Source organism: Oryctolagus cuniculus, chromosome 14, assembly GCF_051225735.1.
Source record: "Oryctolagus cuniculus isolate XC-2025 breed Fujian yellow rabbit chromosome 14, ASM5122573v1, whole genome shotgun sequence".
NCBI classification, from domain to species: Eukaryota; Metazoa; Chordata; class Mammalia; order Lagomorpha; family Leporidae; genus Oryctolagus; species Oryctolagus cuniculus.
In genome coordinates, this window is record NC_142880.1 from 94,428,672 (window position 1) to 94,446,048 (window position 17,377).

Genomic DNA, 17,377 nt, shown 5'->3' on the forward strand with positions numbered 1-17,377 from the left:
GTTGGGGCAGTTTTTGAATAATATCACTATTATCCTTTTTGGAAACAGAAATGAAAGAAAACAGGATCAAGTATAGATTACCGGGATACAGACATTATTCACAAAAGTTTCACTCACCCTAGGCAGTATTAAATACAGAAAACAGTCATCATTTCAGGGTGGAAACCTGTTTTTCTGCCAATGGCCATTTGGATATTCACACCACCATTCCTGGGCCATACAAAATTATCAACTTAAAAATTAGCTTGTGGGGCCAGCACTGTGGTGTAGTGGGCTAGGGTTCTGCCTGAGATGCTGGCATCCCATATGGGCACCAATTCAAGTCCTGTCCGCTCCTCTTGCAATTCAGCTCTACAGGCCTATGCAATTCAGCTCTATGGGCCAAGAAGACCTCTCTCTCTGTCTCTCTCTCACTATCCACTCTGCCTGTCAAAAAAAAAAAAAAAAAAAAAAAAAGGAAGAAGAAGAAAAGGGAAAAAAGAGTTGATTGTGGTTTGTCCTGTGCTGCACACACCGTGGTCTGGTATGTGTATCCTGAGTCTGAGGGTGAATGTCTGGTTTAGCGCGCAGGCTTGAGCACTCTAGAGCACATACTGATTTGTGTCCTTTTCTTTGGTTTACTTTATTTAATTTTCATTTGACTCTCGTATTTGCTAATTATATTATCATTTCAGTAACAGTTTGGTCTCCAGTTTGCTTCAAGGCCTCTTCCGAGGGGCTCCATCTGAGGAAGCCACCCTGGGCAGAGAGTGCCCAGTGCCCTAGGGAGTCACACCACCAGCCCAAGGAATGCATACCTTAAAAATCTGTGCAGGTACTGGCGGCTGCAGGGTGACCAGGAGAAGACCCCGTTGCGTCCTGCCAATGTAGGGGACATGATGTTGCCCTCAGACTTTTTGCACACGTTCCCTTCTCCATCATGGACCATGCCAAAGCTAGGAGAGAGAGAAAGAGAGAGAGAGAGAGGGGTGGTGCTTTCTGAATGAAGAACAGCTTAAACAATCCAACACACTCTAACAAATCCAAGTCAGGCTGTGAAGACTCCCTCCCTCTGCCGTCTGGGAGGTGGAAGTCAAAGCCCTCCCGGCGTTGCTGAGAATGGGTGTTTACAGACTGCTCTAGGGAACAGGCCGTTCAGCAAGCCACAAGCGTGCACCAGCATCCAACCCAGGTAAACCTCAGAGGCCGCTGAGGGTAGATGCTTTAAGTACTTAGACACTAAAGGGGTGGAGGGGAGAGCTCGCGGACATCTTCTTGATAAGGAGAACACTGCTTTATGTGTCTCCTGCTCCCCAGGGCTGTCAGAATTCCCAAGGGTGCCAGGTTCCCAGATGGTAACTGATGACTCAACAAGGAGAGAGCTTAGGGGGCCAACACTGTGGCAGAGGGTAAAGCCAGCACCTACCAGGCTGGCATCCTGCATGGTACTGATTCAAGTCCTGGCTGTTCCACTTCAACTCCAGCTCCCTGCTATTGACCCATAAAAAGCACCAGAAGATGGTGAAGTGTTTGGGCCCCTGCCATTCATGGGAGAGACCTGGATAAAGCTCCAGGCTCCTGGCCTCTGTCTCTCCCTCTTTTTCTTTAACTCTGACTTTCAAATAAATAAATAAATAGATCTTTTTTTAAAGAGATCATGGCATGTGAAGTTTTCAAACATGCTTCTCAGACCTTGTCCAGGGCTGCTGGATGCTTATCATGATTCAGAAAGAATAAAAACGTCACCTGTGACTCGTGAGAGGGTGCCATTCTGTCCCTGTGCTCTGTTGGGGCTGCTTTCCCAGGCTGTCTCTGCCCTGTTGGGGCAGCACCTGGCCTGAATCCCCACACCCCTCAGGACAGGAGTGACTCCAGGGGACCTTCAGCTTACCTGTGGGCATTGTTTGAAACTGAACCTGTTATTCTTGGGTGAAAAACACTCTAGGACTCTGGCTTTGGCTTATGAGACATCTGCAGTGGCTTCAGGACCCCAATAATACGATCTGTTCGAGGGGCTCCACCTCCACAGTGTCAGTCAGTGTCTCCTCCCATCACTTGGGAATAGTGCAGCCTTGCTCTCATGCAGCTCACACTGACCTGTGTTGCTGCCTCCCTACCAGGATGCCTACTTCCTCGGCTCCTAAAGCTGCCCCTGTGGACAGCCTCGGACTGGCACCGTCAGCTAGCCCAGAGGAGCACAGCACAGGTCCCGGGGAGGAAAGCCTATAGGAACTGGAAGCTCACAACGGCCCTGCAACCTCTTGTTAAGGACCATATGGTCTCACAGATGCAAGACCTAACTAGCCATTAATTAGGACATTAATGGTCCTAATGAGTGACACTCACAGGGAAACGGGAAGGCAAGAGAGAGAGGAGGAGAGAAGCTTAAGGTGTTACTGCATCCAGGGGACCTTGTGCTGTCAACAGCCTGACCATGAGTAGGACAGAAAGCACCCACACAGGGCAGTGGGCTCCAGAAGGGGACAAGAGAATCGGTACTTGCTGTCCACACTAAACACACATTCTTCCTCCTAACGGTCTTGTGTGAAGCTGTTTAGCATAAGTTTTTAAAAATCTCCCATTTACAGGCCGGCCTTGTAGCGTGGCCGGTAAAGCCGCGGCCTATGGCACTGGCATCCCATACGGGTACCTGTTCGTGTTCCGGCCGTCCTGCTTTTGACCCAGCTCCCTCTCATAGCCCTGGAAAGCCAGCAGAGAACAGGTTTGGGCCCCTGCACCCACATGGGAGTCCCAGATGAATCTCCTGGTTTCACCTTAGCCCAGCATCGGCCATTGCAGCCATCTGGGGAGTGAACCAGCAGATGGAAGATCTCTCTTCTTCTCTCTCTCCCTCTCTGTAGCCCTTTCAAAAAAATAATAAGCAAATCTCTTTAAAAAGATCTACCATTTATAATCACGCACTACGAGTGGTTTTATGGATGTGAGGCTCAGCATGTGGCCCCCATCTTCTGACAAATCCTGACTGCAACCCTAGACGAGACAGGTAGAACACCGTGAGCATGGGGAGAGGCCTTGTCCAGGCTTCAGTCAAGGCGACAGCCTGCGTGAAGGCCCGGGCGGGACCCATCTGAGTGGAAGCCGAGCATGATGGAAGGGTGGGGCAAGGAAGTCTGGCTGCAGTCACTGCCGGACTTCCACCCAATTCCTGACCTACCAAGGGTGCTCAGATGCAGTCATGTTAGCCTCCACCCATTCTCCGAGTTCCATTAAAGCATTTAATCAAGGGCAGCCACATGGCAGAGGAAACCTGTCATGGCTGTGAAAAGAACTCAGGCTGAAATCCCAGAGGGGAGGCAGCTGTGGGAAGCAAGCAATGGAAACGGAAACACTAACCCAGCCTCGCCTGGCCTGCCCTTAACCTACTTACGGGGACGATGTACTAGGGCCCAGCAACAGTCCTGGATAAATTTGTTTCCACTTCTGCCTGCACTTCTAAGGAATTCAGAGGCTTAATATCTTGGCCTCCAACTATTCCATCTAAGGTGATTTCAGTGGTTCTTTCAAGCCTCAAGTGTCAAGTTCTGTTGATGCAGTGACCCGGCTGAGAAACACAAGGAAGCCTCCAGAGAGCATCCTGGACGCAGGCTAAAGGGCGGACCCATCCTCTGGGGTATTCAGACAGCCGGGGGGGGGGGGGGCGGGGGTTCTCATGCACTGTCTCAGCCCCCTCCTGGGTCGCGTACCGCATCCTCTGGGGCATTCAGACAGCCCGGGTGGGGGGTTCTCATGCACTGTCTCAGCCCCCTCCTGGGTCGCGTACCGCATCCTCTGGGGCATTCAGACAGCCCGGGGTGGGGGGTTCTCATGCACTGTCTCGGCCCCCTCCTGGGTCGCGTACCGCGGCCTCTGGGGCATTCAGACAGCCCGGGCGGGGGGTTCTCATGCACTGTCTCGGCCCCCTCCTGGGTCACGTACCGCGGCCTCTGGGGCATTCAGACAGCCCGGGGGTGGGGGGTTCTCATGCACTGTCTCGGCCCCCGTTTCCTGGGTCGCATACTGCAGCCTTTGGGGTATTCAGACAGCCCGGGGCGGGGGGGTTCTCATGCACTGTCTCGGCCCCCTCCTGGGTCGCGTACCGCGGCCTCTGGGGTATTCAGACAACCCGGGGTGGGGTTCTCATGCACTGTCTCGGCCCCCTCCTGGGTCGCGTACTGCAGCCTCTGGGGCATTCAGACAGCCGGGGGGGTGGTTCTCATGCACTGTCTCGGCCCCCTCCTGGGTCGCGTACCGCATCCTCTGGGGCATTCAGACAGCCCGGGGTGGGGGGTTCTCATGCACTGTCTCGGCCCCCTCCTGGGTCGCGTACCGCGGCCTCTGGGGCATTCAGACAGCCCGGGCGGGGGGTTCTCATGCACTGTCTCGGCCCCCTCCTGGGTCGCGTACCGCGGCCTCTGGGGTATTCAGACAACCCGGGGTGGGGTTCTCATGCACTGTCTCGGCCCCCTCCTGGGTCGCGTACCGCGGCCTCTGGGGCATTCAGACAGCCCGGGTGGGGGGGTTCTCATGCACTGTCTCGGCCCCCTCCTGGGTCACGTACCGCGGCCTCTGGGGCATTCAGACAGCCCGGGGTGGGGGGGTTCTCATGCACTGTCTCGGCCCCCTCCTGGGTCGCGTACCGGAGGCAGTGAATGCCCACCCTTCAGCTCAGAAGCACTACATGGAGACCACAGGCAAGAGCAACAGAGAGAACAGCACATCTGCAAGACAAGGCTGGCACCGGCAGCTAGGAAGCCTAACTGCTGTTCAGATGACACACGCCAGACATTTTTGGTCCCTACGCACCACAGCACTTTATTTAAAGTGATTATTACTCTTATGTTATAGTAACAGACCCTTCTTCCTCTCTTTATCCCTTACTAGTTTATAAGTTTCTGAAGCTACTCTTCTCCTCAGGGCTCATAGCCCCACCACCCAGGGAAAGCAATAGCTGAGAACTGAGTCTCCACTTGTGCTTGCTTTGTTTAAAGATTTATGTTTTTTATTAGAAAAGCAGAGTGACAGAGAGGGACAGGGAGAAAGTCAGAGAGGGGAAGGGAGGGAGACAGAGAGACAGAGATCCATCCCACTGGTTCACCCCCAAAATGGCCAAATGGCTGGAGCCATTTCAAAGCCAGGAGCTCAGAACTCATTCTGGGTTTCCCACATGGTCGTAGGAGCCCAAGCACTTGGCCATCGCAGGTGCATTAACAGGGATTTGGATCTGAAGCAGGGCAGCTGGGACTCAAACCAGCACCCTGGTATGGAATGAAAGCTTTGCAAAGGAAGCTTAACCCACTGCACCACAATGTTAGCCCCTCCACTTCTTGGTAAAATGAGTTAAGGACAATTTTCCATCTATACCAATTCAAATACTCAAATATAAGTGCACTTTCACACTGCATTGGATTAGGGGGTTACATTTGCTGCATTTGCTGTCAGCTGCTTTGAACGTCTTCTATAACACTATCTTGAGTGATTCATATTTTTTCGCTGGTAATGCTATCCCAGAGGTATGACTGTCCAAGTATTTCAGAGGTTGTATAAGTCATCTCTGGCTGCACAGAGACAGCAGTTAGGGAGACAGACACCCAGGAAGGGACTCAGGGGCCAATGTCATTTGGATGGAAAATTCCACCTTGGTGGGATGATGACGACCTGGGTAGGATCGAGAGGACAGAGCCCTGATGCAGGCTTCTCCTGAGGGGCACTGGTCCCCACGAGGCGGGGCTGAGGGAGACGGCAGTCAGGTGCCGATCAGGAGATGTGGGCAGAGCAGACAACTGCAGAGAGCCCGGGCAGTGGAGGAAGGACCTCAGGCGACATCTTGCTCTGTCATTCACAAGCTGCTCATACCAGGCAACGTCTTCAACCCCTGTGCCTCGGTTGTCTCATCTATAAAGTGCGGGAATAAAATATTCCTCGTAAACTGTGGTAGCACCTGGCACCACGCACCCGGCAAAGGAAGATTTCAAGCTTGTATCCCTTTCTCTGGCCCCAATGTGGTTCTGGCCAAACCAGTCAATACCCAATGTCACTCAGGCATGTGTGTGGCATGAATGTGTAAGGGGTGTGCGAGGTTTGACCAAAGGTTCGTTCAAATGCTTTTTGGACACAGAAACAAATAAGAAATCTTTTTTTTTTCTGACAGGCAGAGTGGACAGTGAGAGAGAGAGAGACAGAGAGAAAGGTCTTCCTTTGCCGTTGGTTCACCCTCCAATGGCCACCGCGGCCGGCGCGCTGCGGCCAGCACACCGCACTGATCCGAAGCCAGGAGCCAGGTACTTCTCCTGGTCTCCCATGGGGTGCAGGGCCCAAGTACTTGGGCCATCCTCCACTGTACTCCCTGGCCACAGCAGAGAGCTGGCCTGGAAGAGGGGCAACCGGGACAGAATCCGGTGCCCTGACCGGGACTAGAACCTGGTGTGCCGGCGCTGCAAGGCGGAGGGTTAGCCTACTGTGCCGCAGCGCCGGCCACAAATAAGAAATCTTAAAATGACTGGCAATAAAGAAGATTCGTAGGAACTGGTGCTCTGATCTGCGGGGCTCCCAGAGGGCAGCCTGACAATCAGATCGTGTTATGATTAAGTGGCTCTTTTATTTCAATATTCCACAGATCCTTCAATCACCAAGTACTGCCCTGACTCAGTGGAAGGGGACCCAGGCTTACGAGAGCTCAGTCATGAGTTGGTGGGAGGTGGACATCACTCTCAAACACTGGAACTGGCACGTAATATCCCCGGGGAAGTATGGATCAGCCAAGTGGTGTGATAGGACTAACTGGTAACAACACAGACTCTGCTTCTTTCAGGAAGACCTCCCTGATGGTCACTTTGCGGTCTCTTGTAGTGCCGACAGCCTTGTTCCTCCATCTCTTACACAGCATGGCTGGTCTATTTTTCCTGTTAGACGTGTGAAGGTCATGGGTCCCTTACACCTTATACATCCTACTCAGTGCCTGCTGGCAGGATACAAATTGTACCCAGCAAAGGGGTTGGTAAATTTAGGGAAGGACAGAGACAGACTGATGGATCAAGAATATTTCCAAGCACGGTCAATGTGTTAATAGTGGCATGATGGTCTTCAGTATTTAAGCCCATTTTATATAACAGGAATATCTCATGCGCCATGCTCACAACGCTTTACTGGTATTACAGAGGTGAAACCCACAGAGGAGCTCATCAGATGACGCTCCCTGCACAGAGGCAGGTTCTGACACTGCTACACTGCCTCTGGAATCTGAGACACGGGGCCTCTCCACAAGGCGACATGTCTCCCCCTAGAACGGGGGCTTTTCAAATGATTCACACCCAGAGGACATGCTCTCCATAACCTGCTTTAGAGCCAGCTCTTCACCTCCTGCATCCAGCACACTGCATGCCAAGTGTCACGTGGTGTCATACAGGGGACTAGCCCCATGCTACCAACTTCATGCCACTCCAGACTCAACCCCATGCCCTAAAGGAGAACACACATTTCAGTTCTGTCCATCTCTCCTCCTCTCTCGGCCTACTCAAATCCAGACACCATTCTTCACAATTTCTATTTTTAGGTCAGATTCCTCAGCATAAGTTACGAGACATTTTGAGATGAAAACAACTGAAGTTAGTAGAAGGAACTGGATGAGCATCAGTGGAGTTCTGTATGGACATGGAAAAGCTTCCATCCCAAATCATGGTCTTGAATGTAAACAGAATGGAAGAAGTAAAATTCACCTTTGAAATAGTTTCATGTCTTCAAAATAAAAGTCCTAAAGATGCAAAAACTACTTTTTAATTCTTAGAGTACAGAACTCAAACACTTGACTTGCTTGGAACTCATTGCCAAAGGTAAGCAAAGGCCATGAGGTCTATGAGCTGACACCTGACCCATGTGCTGATAAGAAATACTCTTTACTGAATGAAGAAACTGAATAAATGTGTTTGTCTTCAATTCACCTAAATTATTTTTTTCTTTTTTTGACAGGCAGAGTGGACAGTGAGAGAGAGAGAGAGACAGAGAGAAAGGTCTTCCTTTTGCTGTTGGTTCACCCTCCAATGGCCGCCGCAGCTGCTGCCGGCACATCGCGCTGATCTGAAGCCAGGAGCCAGGTGCTTCTCCTGGTCTCCCATGGGGTGCAGGACCCAAGCATTTGAGCCATCCTCCACTGCACTCCCTGGCCACAGCAGAGAGCTGGCCTGGAAGAGGGGCAACCGGGACAGAATCCGGCGCCCTGACCGGGACTAGAACCCGGTGTGCCGGCGCCACAAGGAAGAGGATTAGCCTAGTGAGCCATGGCTCCGGCAAATTCACCTAAATTCTTGAGAGTTTTATTTCTGAGTCTTACGTGTCACAGATTTTCCTGTTCCAAGTAGTTGTCATCACTGATGGCCTGCTTGAAACACTCACTTTCCAGTTGTTCACTTGCCCACTCCCGGCTCGCTCACTCTTCGCAACCCATTCATGCACATTTGCTGAATACTCACCACGGTCTCCCTAAGTCAGGGAAGCCAACATAAAGAATTGTCCTGGGTGGTGTCTCCAGTTGGAGCCACAAGCAGGATAGCTTGGCAAATTTTGCAAAAAGTGCTCCACAAACAGTAGGCATCGCTATCAACATTGCCATTGCGAGAACTACCACCACTGTCCTTATCACACATGCCAGCATTTTGTGCATGGCAAAAGCACGCACAGTCACGGGGACGTGTGAGACGCTGTCAGCAGGCAGCCATCACCGTGGCCTGTGATGTCAACAGAGGACAGTCTGAAGGGACCCCAGTCACCCACGCAGCCCACTGTGAACTGTCACCTCGTGGCTCAGGACTTGACTTCTCGCTTCCCCCACACGAGCACTGATGAATCGGGGCTCCGAGTTCTGGGTGCCGTGCACAGGGCCAGAGCTCAGGCTTTGGTCACTCCTGGGGGCCAAGTCTGCGAGCAGTGAGGCTGCTTTCTTCCCTCCACACAGCTCCTTGCCTTCCCCCACTGCGTTCCCTCTTTCAAGTAAAACCACTTTTTTTTTTCTTATTTGGAGGAAATTCTTTTTCCATCTAGACCCAGTCTGAGTGAGGGAAGAAAACATTAATAATTGACTTCTAAGAAAAATAAATGTAAACGCTCACATTTGTTGACTTCAGTTAAGCTCACCACCTGCAACGACTGGAGCTGCCAATGCCTGTATCTCGACTGTTCATCAAACGCTGACTTGCTCAGCCCCTGGTGACTGAAATATTTCTTGCCTTGATTGTTTAATTAAATTCAGGTATGGTTCAGAGGACAGAAAAGCCCCATGTCGTTAGAATAATGAGAGTTTTTGAAGTTTTAACTCTAGCAGACTATTAAAAACACAATCATGTTTTAACCGAAAGCTTCATAAAGTGCAGTTGTAATTTTCTAAGTAATGAAATAGTCAATCATTACCTGTAATGATAAAAGGATCAGGAATGGGATATAAAGATTCGTTTTCAGGTCATCAGTTCACAAAGCCAAAGCCTGCACAGTCCCAGTGGGACTCCATCCAGCACAGGCACACATGTGTACGCACACACACCCTCATTCTTTGCACAGGTGCAGATGACAGGCGTCTGTGACCTCAGCCCATTTTTCAATAAAAGATGGAGAGGCTGGTTTTGAAAACCACAAATCACAATCACTGCTTTTGTTTTTCCCTTTGACCAAAAAAAAAATCAGGTTGGAAGTAAAAAGCCATAGAAAAATGATAATTCCTGATTGTACTTTTTCTAGGAGGAATGCCTACATGGCAGCATTTCATGACTCTCGGTGACAATTTTGTTCAACATAAATGAACTCCCTCTACAGACTTGACTGGGTGAGTCAACATCTCTATGGCAATCACCCCACACAAGAAGGCCCGGGCCCCATCCTCTACAAAGATGCACTTACTTGTGTCCAGACTCGTGGGCGATGGTGAAAGCCAGTCCAAGACCTGTGTCTTCATTGATGGTACAGCTGCGATATTTACTACACATTCCACTTATGGGTGCAAATCCTATTAGGCATAAAGACCAAAAGGGCATATGGCAGTGTTGATGTAATGAAATAGAGGGAATTGCACACTTAGTTTCTTCCCTAGAGTGAGATCTGGTTTTCATCCTGATTTGGGGAAATATGAATGGGAAATCTTTTGGACAATCATATAAAGGATGCTTAATAACGTAACAGGAGGGCATCTATTCCCAGGAACCAGGTGATTCTGTCCTAGGGAAAACAATGCACGGTTCTATGTGATGTTCCTGTACAGGACATGACTGGTGTGAAAGAGAAGACAGGAGTACTGCAGATGGAAGAGAAATCCATCCTTTTCCTGTGTGTGTTCTCAAAACCCAAATGAAAAGTACTGTAGAAATGGCTGTGTTGGGAGAGCCCTCCCCCTGAGGTCACTCCCAGGTTCATAGCCATTGCTTAATGGCTGTGTTGGGAGACCCCCAAGATCATGACCAGATTCAGTGCCTCATACTTGTCACTATGAGCCTCTGTCAGACCCACCGCCATGATTTAGTAGAGAAAAGGAACTCAGAGAAAACTCAGCAAAAGGCAAAGGCACACAAGGAGACATCCGGGCAGAACTAGGCACAAACTTCTAGGAACCTTCTTCCAGCGACGTAGCACAGGACGTGCTAAATTCCCCTGTTCGAAGTTGTGACAATGAGGATAAAATGTTGGTTGCCAGGGAAGTCCCTTGGAGACTCCGTGTCCAGGATTTTTACTGGAGGATGACCATACTGGCCTCTGTGCCCAACACATACCGGAACTCGATCCTCCCAGAAGGAAGACAGGTGATAAGATTAAACTTCACTGTTTCTCAGGTTGTGTGGAAGGGACCATTCAAGAATCTAAATTCTCAGAGGCCAGCTTTGCCTTCAGGGCTTTCCAGAGACAAGGAGCCAGGCTACCATGTTAACTCTGTTCTGGACAGTAGGACTGACCTCCACTAAACAGGGTCCTATCTGAAGGTTTTCATAATAAGAATCTCCCTCCATAAGAACTTGCAAAGAAATACAAAGTTGGGGGAAAAAAGTCCAGTTGAGTCCTGGTTAGTACCAGAATGTTCTCCATTGACCACCTGAAAAAAAATCATTGTTGTGCCTCAGATATGCACAGCTCTGCAACATGTTAAAAAAGTGCTAGGATTGATATTTACAGGGAGATGAGAAAATGGGAACTAGGATATAATGTTATACTATTTCTACACATATTCATGCTTGTACTATTTCTGCCAAAGAGACGCACTTACACCTATTTAATCCATTCTCACAAATGATAGAAGAAATGGAAGAAATAAATTATCTCCACGCTTGATGAGATACAAACTCTTGAACGTGTTTGAAGCTTTTCCTTGTGCAGTATTACTGTTGATGAACAAAAGTACACTATCCTGTTTAAGGTTCACACAGGGGTAGGAGTCTATTCTTTATGACTTTGCAACATCAGCTACTGTTTGTGATTATAGAAGAACAGCAACAATGCCCCCACCCAAGGTCACACCCCACACGCAGCCCTCAGAACACTCCAAAGGCTCTTACCCAGGGTATCACAGGGCTCGTTCTTCCAGGAACATATGTCCAAACCAGTCAGCAGGATGGCATGGTCATGGCGAGTCCCATCTTTCCCCATCAATCCAGACTGCCACTGGCAGAAGCTGCTTAAGGTGTGATCGGCATGATGACTTATCACCAGTCCTGGCTATGCACGAGACCACGCCCCCACGGCAACAGGATGAAAGCATGTTACGATGCATTGTCATCAAAGCAACTGCCGTCAATGTGAAGTTCAAATATATACCTGGATCTGAAAGCACGTAAGCTAATATATCCATTTTATGTGTGAAAATTCAAAGAAGGGTGTATTACGTAAAGCCTCTACAGCATACATGTAGACACTGACATGCCTTTTCTAGCTATGCACATATGCACTTTGGATGTGTCTGGCTGACCCCAACTGAATGGTCAGTGACTCAAGGTAACTCATGTACATGATTTGTTTTCATTCAAAGTCTGAAAAACACTTAACAAAACTATATAAAGCAACAGAATGATTTTAAGTGGCTTTGCACACAAGAACACACCTAGACATGTTCATTGCATAAGTAAACTGCACATGTGGACTTTGCAATCAATGGTTCTCAACATTTATTATTCCGTATTAAATGAAGTAAGTTTCCTTCAAAGGCAACATGTTTACAAGTCAATTTATAAATCTTTGTTTCTAGAAAATACATGCTAACTAGGAGACTACACGGAAATGGTGAAAGATCAAGCTCTGAGCCACAGGAAGGACCAGAGTGCAGAACATCAGAACCGAGGGACTTGGGGGTGTGCCAGAACGTCCACCAGGAAGGGCCGCACTGTGGCATCTGAGCCTTCTTGATAGGACTGCTCAGTCTGTCTGTGGCTGGTCAGAGAAAGCGAGGTGACACAATAGCTTCCTTTCAGAATCTCATTTTACTGAAAGCGCTCACTGCCGGTGTGTCTAGTTAAATGTTTTGTCTCCCCCCGATCAAGATTTCTACTTCAATGTTTACTTTGCCATTCCAGAGGTCAAACATACCTAAGCTAAAGGCTAGTCTTAAACATGAAGGCATGCCTTACATTCTTCAGCTGGGATCTCCAGGAAAACTGCATTAATTAAAGTTAACACAGGTGTAGATCAAACGGTAACCTCGCTTATTCTTTGCAGCTTGGATGAATTCCAAGGTGGAAACGTTTTAATACAAAGAATAATTAACCTGTCACCTGAGATGTCCTGCCCCTGAGACCCCCCCCCCCAACCACACACTCACACAAAAGACAGCTGAGTGTGTAGCTTCCTTGACCAGTGGGGTGAGAAAGGGCCCTGCCCACACACACCACCCCTGCAAGAGAAAGAGCAGCATCCCACAACTGTCACGTCTGTGTTCTCAAGAGAACAGGCAGGTGTCATCTACAAATGCTATGTTTTATAATCAAGGAAACTGTGGCTAACAGCTCAGACAATGTCAGCAAGGGTGGAAGTGAACGCTGTCCACTGTCCACTCTCCAAGCCGAGGTAGTGGTCAGCCTGGCACAGCACAGGAGGGAGAATCTTTTACAACTGAGATGCTCCCGTCCTCCTGCCATGAACTGTCCACACTCATCTCCCTGTGCACTGAGGTCCACTCCGCCCCTGCAGCAGGTCTGGCATGGAGGCAGAGGAGAGCTTTCACCCCCTGCTACCAAGATCCAGCATTGTGGCACTGTTTGGGTCTTGGGCTGCAGTGAGAGAGGTATGATCAACATTCCAGAATCTACATAAAAATAAAAACCTGAGAGTGAGGGTGGTGAGGGCCAGCGCCACCAGCCTGAAGAACAGGAGGTGACAGAGCAGCAATGCAAGGCCAACAAACACCTTCCAGCCACAGACACATCTCTGGCAACAGGTACCCTTCGCCCAGTGGACTGAAGACACACTTCGTATGTGGATTCCTAGTGTGTTTCCCACCCACAGGGGTGAGGCAGCTCTTCTATTCTGATTTCCTCCTAAGCCAATTAAAAGACTACTCCTTACTGTCCCTGGTAAAAACATAAAATAAAGTACTTTTAAAAACCGAAAGGAAACTCATAGTATGAGACACAAAACATTGAGTCATTCTTGTCCCCCCCCAAAGAAAATTAAGAGCAAACATATTGAAGGGGAAAAGTGCAAAACTGTACATTTATTTTTCTGGGGGAAATAAAACTACTGGTTTCCAAGACAGAATACCTGTTCCTCCTCTAGAAGAATCAGGCCTACGATTGCAATGTTGATATTTCCTCCTATTGTACCATCCTTGAATAAAGCCGACACCTGAAAAAGACAGGATACCACATCAGCCTGGTACAGGACAACATTTTCCCTGCTCACTGGTGAGGCCTGGAGTCCTACTGCGAAGGCCGACTCCTTGTTCTTCAGTGATGCAGAGTGGAGTTTTCTTGTATTGCTGGATAAACAGGTATAGACAGGCCTAACCACCAAGGCATCTGGGGCATGGAAATAAAAGGTTGCCTTTGGTAGGTTGATGGGATCCACCTCTCATCCTCAAACAGTCAAGACCTCTGGTTGAGAGGTGTCCTTGCTGGAACACATGGGAAATTTTGTGGGTTTTTAGTCCTAGGTATGACTACATAAACTGAGCATGCCCCGAGCCCCCTGGCAAGGAAGCCCAGGAGCACAAGAGGAATTCTTGGGATAAGACTGAGAGGATGCAAGAAGGAGAAGGGGAAAATGTGGTCAGAAGGTGATGAAGAAAGACTCAAACATGGAGAATATGGGTCACAGAAGTGGAAACGAGTGATGAACGTGACATTCAGAGTGGTGAGTACGGAGAGAGTGACAGCCAGTACAGACACCAGGCATCTACAGTGGCACTGAGTATAGACATAGTGAGAAAGTTCTAGAGCCAAACACTTTCACAAGTCAAAGCAGTCCAGGCCATGTGGAACCACAGCATGAGATCTTAACCCCATGCACTAGTAGGTGGCTCTGTGTCGCCACTGCCCCCAGTTCCATGGGGTTCAAGAACCCCGTGGAACACTGAAATGGAAGAAAGCAACACATCCTCTTGAAATGTTGTCAGGGGTGAGGGACAGCTGCCCCCACATCAGAGTGCCTGAGTTCAAGTCCAGGTTCTTCTCCTGGTTCCTGTTTCCTGCTCATGTGCCGCCTGAGAGGCAGAGGCGATGGAGCAAATAATCGGATTCCTTGCCTTGACCTGGCTCAGCCCCAGCTGTTATGGGCTTTTGGGTAGCAAACTAGAGGATGGGCGCTCTCTCTGTTGTCTTTCTTTCTCTCTCTCTGCATCTCAAATTTAAATTTAAAAATAAATTTAAATTTAGATTACTGTCATTAAAACTGTTTTTAAAAATCCACTCTGGTGACTCGACTGTCTTCTGCCATCTAGACTTCACCTGCGTGAAACTGACCTTAGCATGGCTCTCCTCACGCCCCCGCAGCCGCCAGCTGAGACAGATACACACTTTACCTCAGCTGACACCCTAGAGGGCTGTGCTACTTTTCTAGTTCTGTAGATAAAACAACTTATACTCAACATTGGTGAAACCACAATCCAAAATGGTGAGCCTCTGACAGTCATCTACAACCAGGAACGTAACATGATGAACAGGTGCTCCACACGCACACCTCAGCATCCTCCTAGAGACAGGCTCAAGCCATTTTTTTCCTTCATTTTGTGTTTTCTGAACTTCTGAAAATGGCTCTTTCAACTGGGGCACAGTGTAACGATAAAACATTTCTTGTATCTGAGACCTGAGTCAGCAAGTGAAAAGTATAAAGTGAAACAGGTGCGCACACACATGTGCACACACACACACACACACGCACACACACACCTCTGCATAATTACACAGGTAGCCTCAGCACCAAGGCTGGCCCTACCATGTTGAGCACTGTCAGCACGTAGGTGGTGATATTTTCATGGCCATGGTTTTGCATCATCGTTTTGTCAACCACCACCAATGTCTCCACGTTCAGCTCTTCATTTCTATGGGACTTCAGCAGAGAGCGCTTATGCCGGAAGCCAGAGTTATACTCATCAGGCAGGATGAACAGGTCGTCTTTGGGAGGCTGGGGCATGTCTATGGGGGAGGCACAGAAAGCCAGTCAAAGCAGGTGTCATCACACAGAACCAGTGGGCTAACTCAGTCCACAGAAACATGGGCTCAAAAATCAAGGCTCCTGATGAAAGCCATACAACTTTTAACACCCTGCATGGAAACCTTATGTTGAAGAGAAACACTACATTGAGATAAAACTGGTTTAGTCTAAGTGTCATGGAAATCACTGATGGATCCAGCTTTATGCAATTGCGTCTTGGTTTCATATAATGAGAAGGGGCTTCTTGGCTTCCAGGCCCTCCCATCTAGAAGTCTAATCTCCAGACGTAAGCACAGGGCTTCGTGAAACAGGCTCCCCAACGCGTTCACGGGAAAACAATGGTGCTGCGCACTCCGGAAGGGAGCAGCAGGAGCCGGCACTGTTGCACTATCAGAAGACTTTTAGGGACCTGACAGTTTTCAGCGTTGATTTCAGTGTCTGACCACAAACCCGTTTGTCTATGTTGCTTCAAGTGGATCGTCCAGTGTCTGCAGTGGGCCACTGCGTCCTAGTGAGCTCCATGCTCTCAGCTTCCATCTTCCTGTCCCCACCCCGAGGCCGAGCCCACTAAGATTGAGTTTTTGAGCTTTTCAAGTCCATTATGGTGAATGTAGCACAGGATCTTGATTTGTGGGCTGGAATGGGTTCAGATGCCACATGGGCACTGAGAGTTGAAGTGACCTTAATTTCTGCTCATGATTGCCTGGGCTCACTTGGTCACCAAGTCTCCCTGAGCTCCTGCAACACGCCCACCTCTGCGCAGGTGCTGGGGGTGGTGGGAGAGGCTCACTGGGGGCAGGTGCAGCGGGCGATGCTTTGGGGAGAGCTCAAGGAAGTGAGCGGAACTCCAGAAAACCCGAACCATCAATGCCAACAACAAGTCAGGTATCACGACCAAAAAGACCTTCATGAGATCCTGGTGACAAGTGGTAGATTAATGAAGTCGCCTAAGCTGCCCTTTTGATGTGGTGAAGTGCATAAATACGTGCATAAATACATTACCTCAGCAGGAAAGCCATGTGGGCTCTACTGAATCTAAACCTCAAAAATACAGAATTACTGAGCAGAGACGCCGGGGCTCTTTGAGGCAGACTCTGCGCCCATGAGCAGCGTCATTTAATCGCTCAGGGAACAGTCCTTTAAGAAAAAGGAAAAAAAAAAAAGCAAAACCCGAGATGGCCTAGCGTCCACGGCCTACCACCTACCATGGAGGGTGCCCAGCCCTGCTCAGGCCGCAGCCTCTCTGGGGTCCCTGCTGGAGTTTAGCACCGACACCCAATCTCACCTCTCCAGCAGGCTTAGGCCAGACAACTACGCGGTTTCCACTGGCTTAACAAACATCCTCATGGTTCTACACACAGAAAGAATCGCCCTTACATACATTTCTTGCGTCTTCCACAGAAATGCTGCTTTTGAGGGAGCCCCAGGGGAAAGCTGGGCGGTTTCCACCTCCCAGTGGCCATCAGCACGTGGCCGGCCCTGGGCGCTGCGGGCACTGATCTCTTGTACAGCACGTGGGAGGGCGGGTGGCCCCCTGCAGAGCTGCTGGCTTGGCCCGCCAGGTGTGGAGGCAGAGGCTTCAGGAGGTAATCGGCTGCTTCTGTCCTGATCATGCCTGACTGGAGAGAGAACAGCGGAAGGGAACACGGTCACATCCTCCATGGAGTAACCACAGTCACACCCTCCGTGGAAGAACCACGGTCACAGCCTCCGTGGAGGAACCACGGTCACACCCTCCGTGGAGGAGGAACCACGGTCACACCCTCTGTGGAGGAGAACCTCGGTCACACCCTCT

General features: G+C 49.5%; 1 protein-coding gene across 2 annotated transcripts in view; it reads right to left on the bottom strand.

The window, feature by feature from the left end:
* Window positions 1–17,377, bottom strand: part of ADAMTS16 (ADAM metallopeptidase with thrombospondin type 1 motif 16) — a 131,580-nt gene that overhangs the window by 77,608 nt on the left and 36,595 nt on the right. Inside the window, exons 4-9 of one of the 2 annotated variants that reach the window (XM_051837039.3) lie at window positions 16,964–17,201; window positions 15,364–15,563; window positions 13,693–13,776; window positions 11,499–11,658; window positions 9,859–9,964; window positions 798–935 (exon numbers count right to left, since the gene is read on the bottom strand). In XM_051837039.3, coding sequence (XP_051692999.3) covers window positions 798–935; window positions 9,859–9,964; window positions 11,499–11,658; window positions 13,693–13,776; window positions 15,364–15,563; window positions 16,964–17,201 — 926 coding nt within the window. Of the gene's footprint in view, window positions 1–797; window positions 936–9,858; window positions 9,965–11,498; window positions 11,693–13,692; window positions 13,777–15,363; window positions 15,564–16,963; window positions 17,202–17,377 lie in introns of those variants that run through there. The other variant, XM_089313310.1, reaches the window with a different exon arrangement.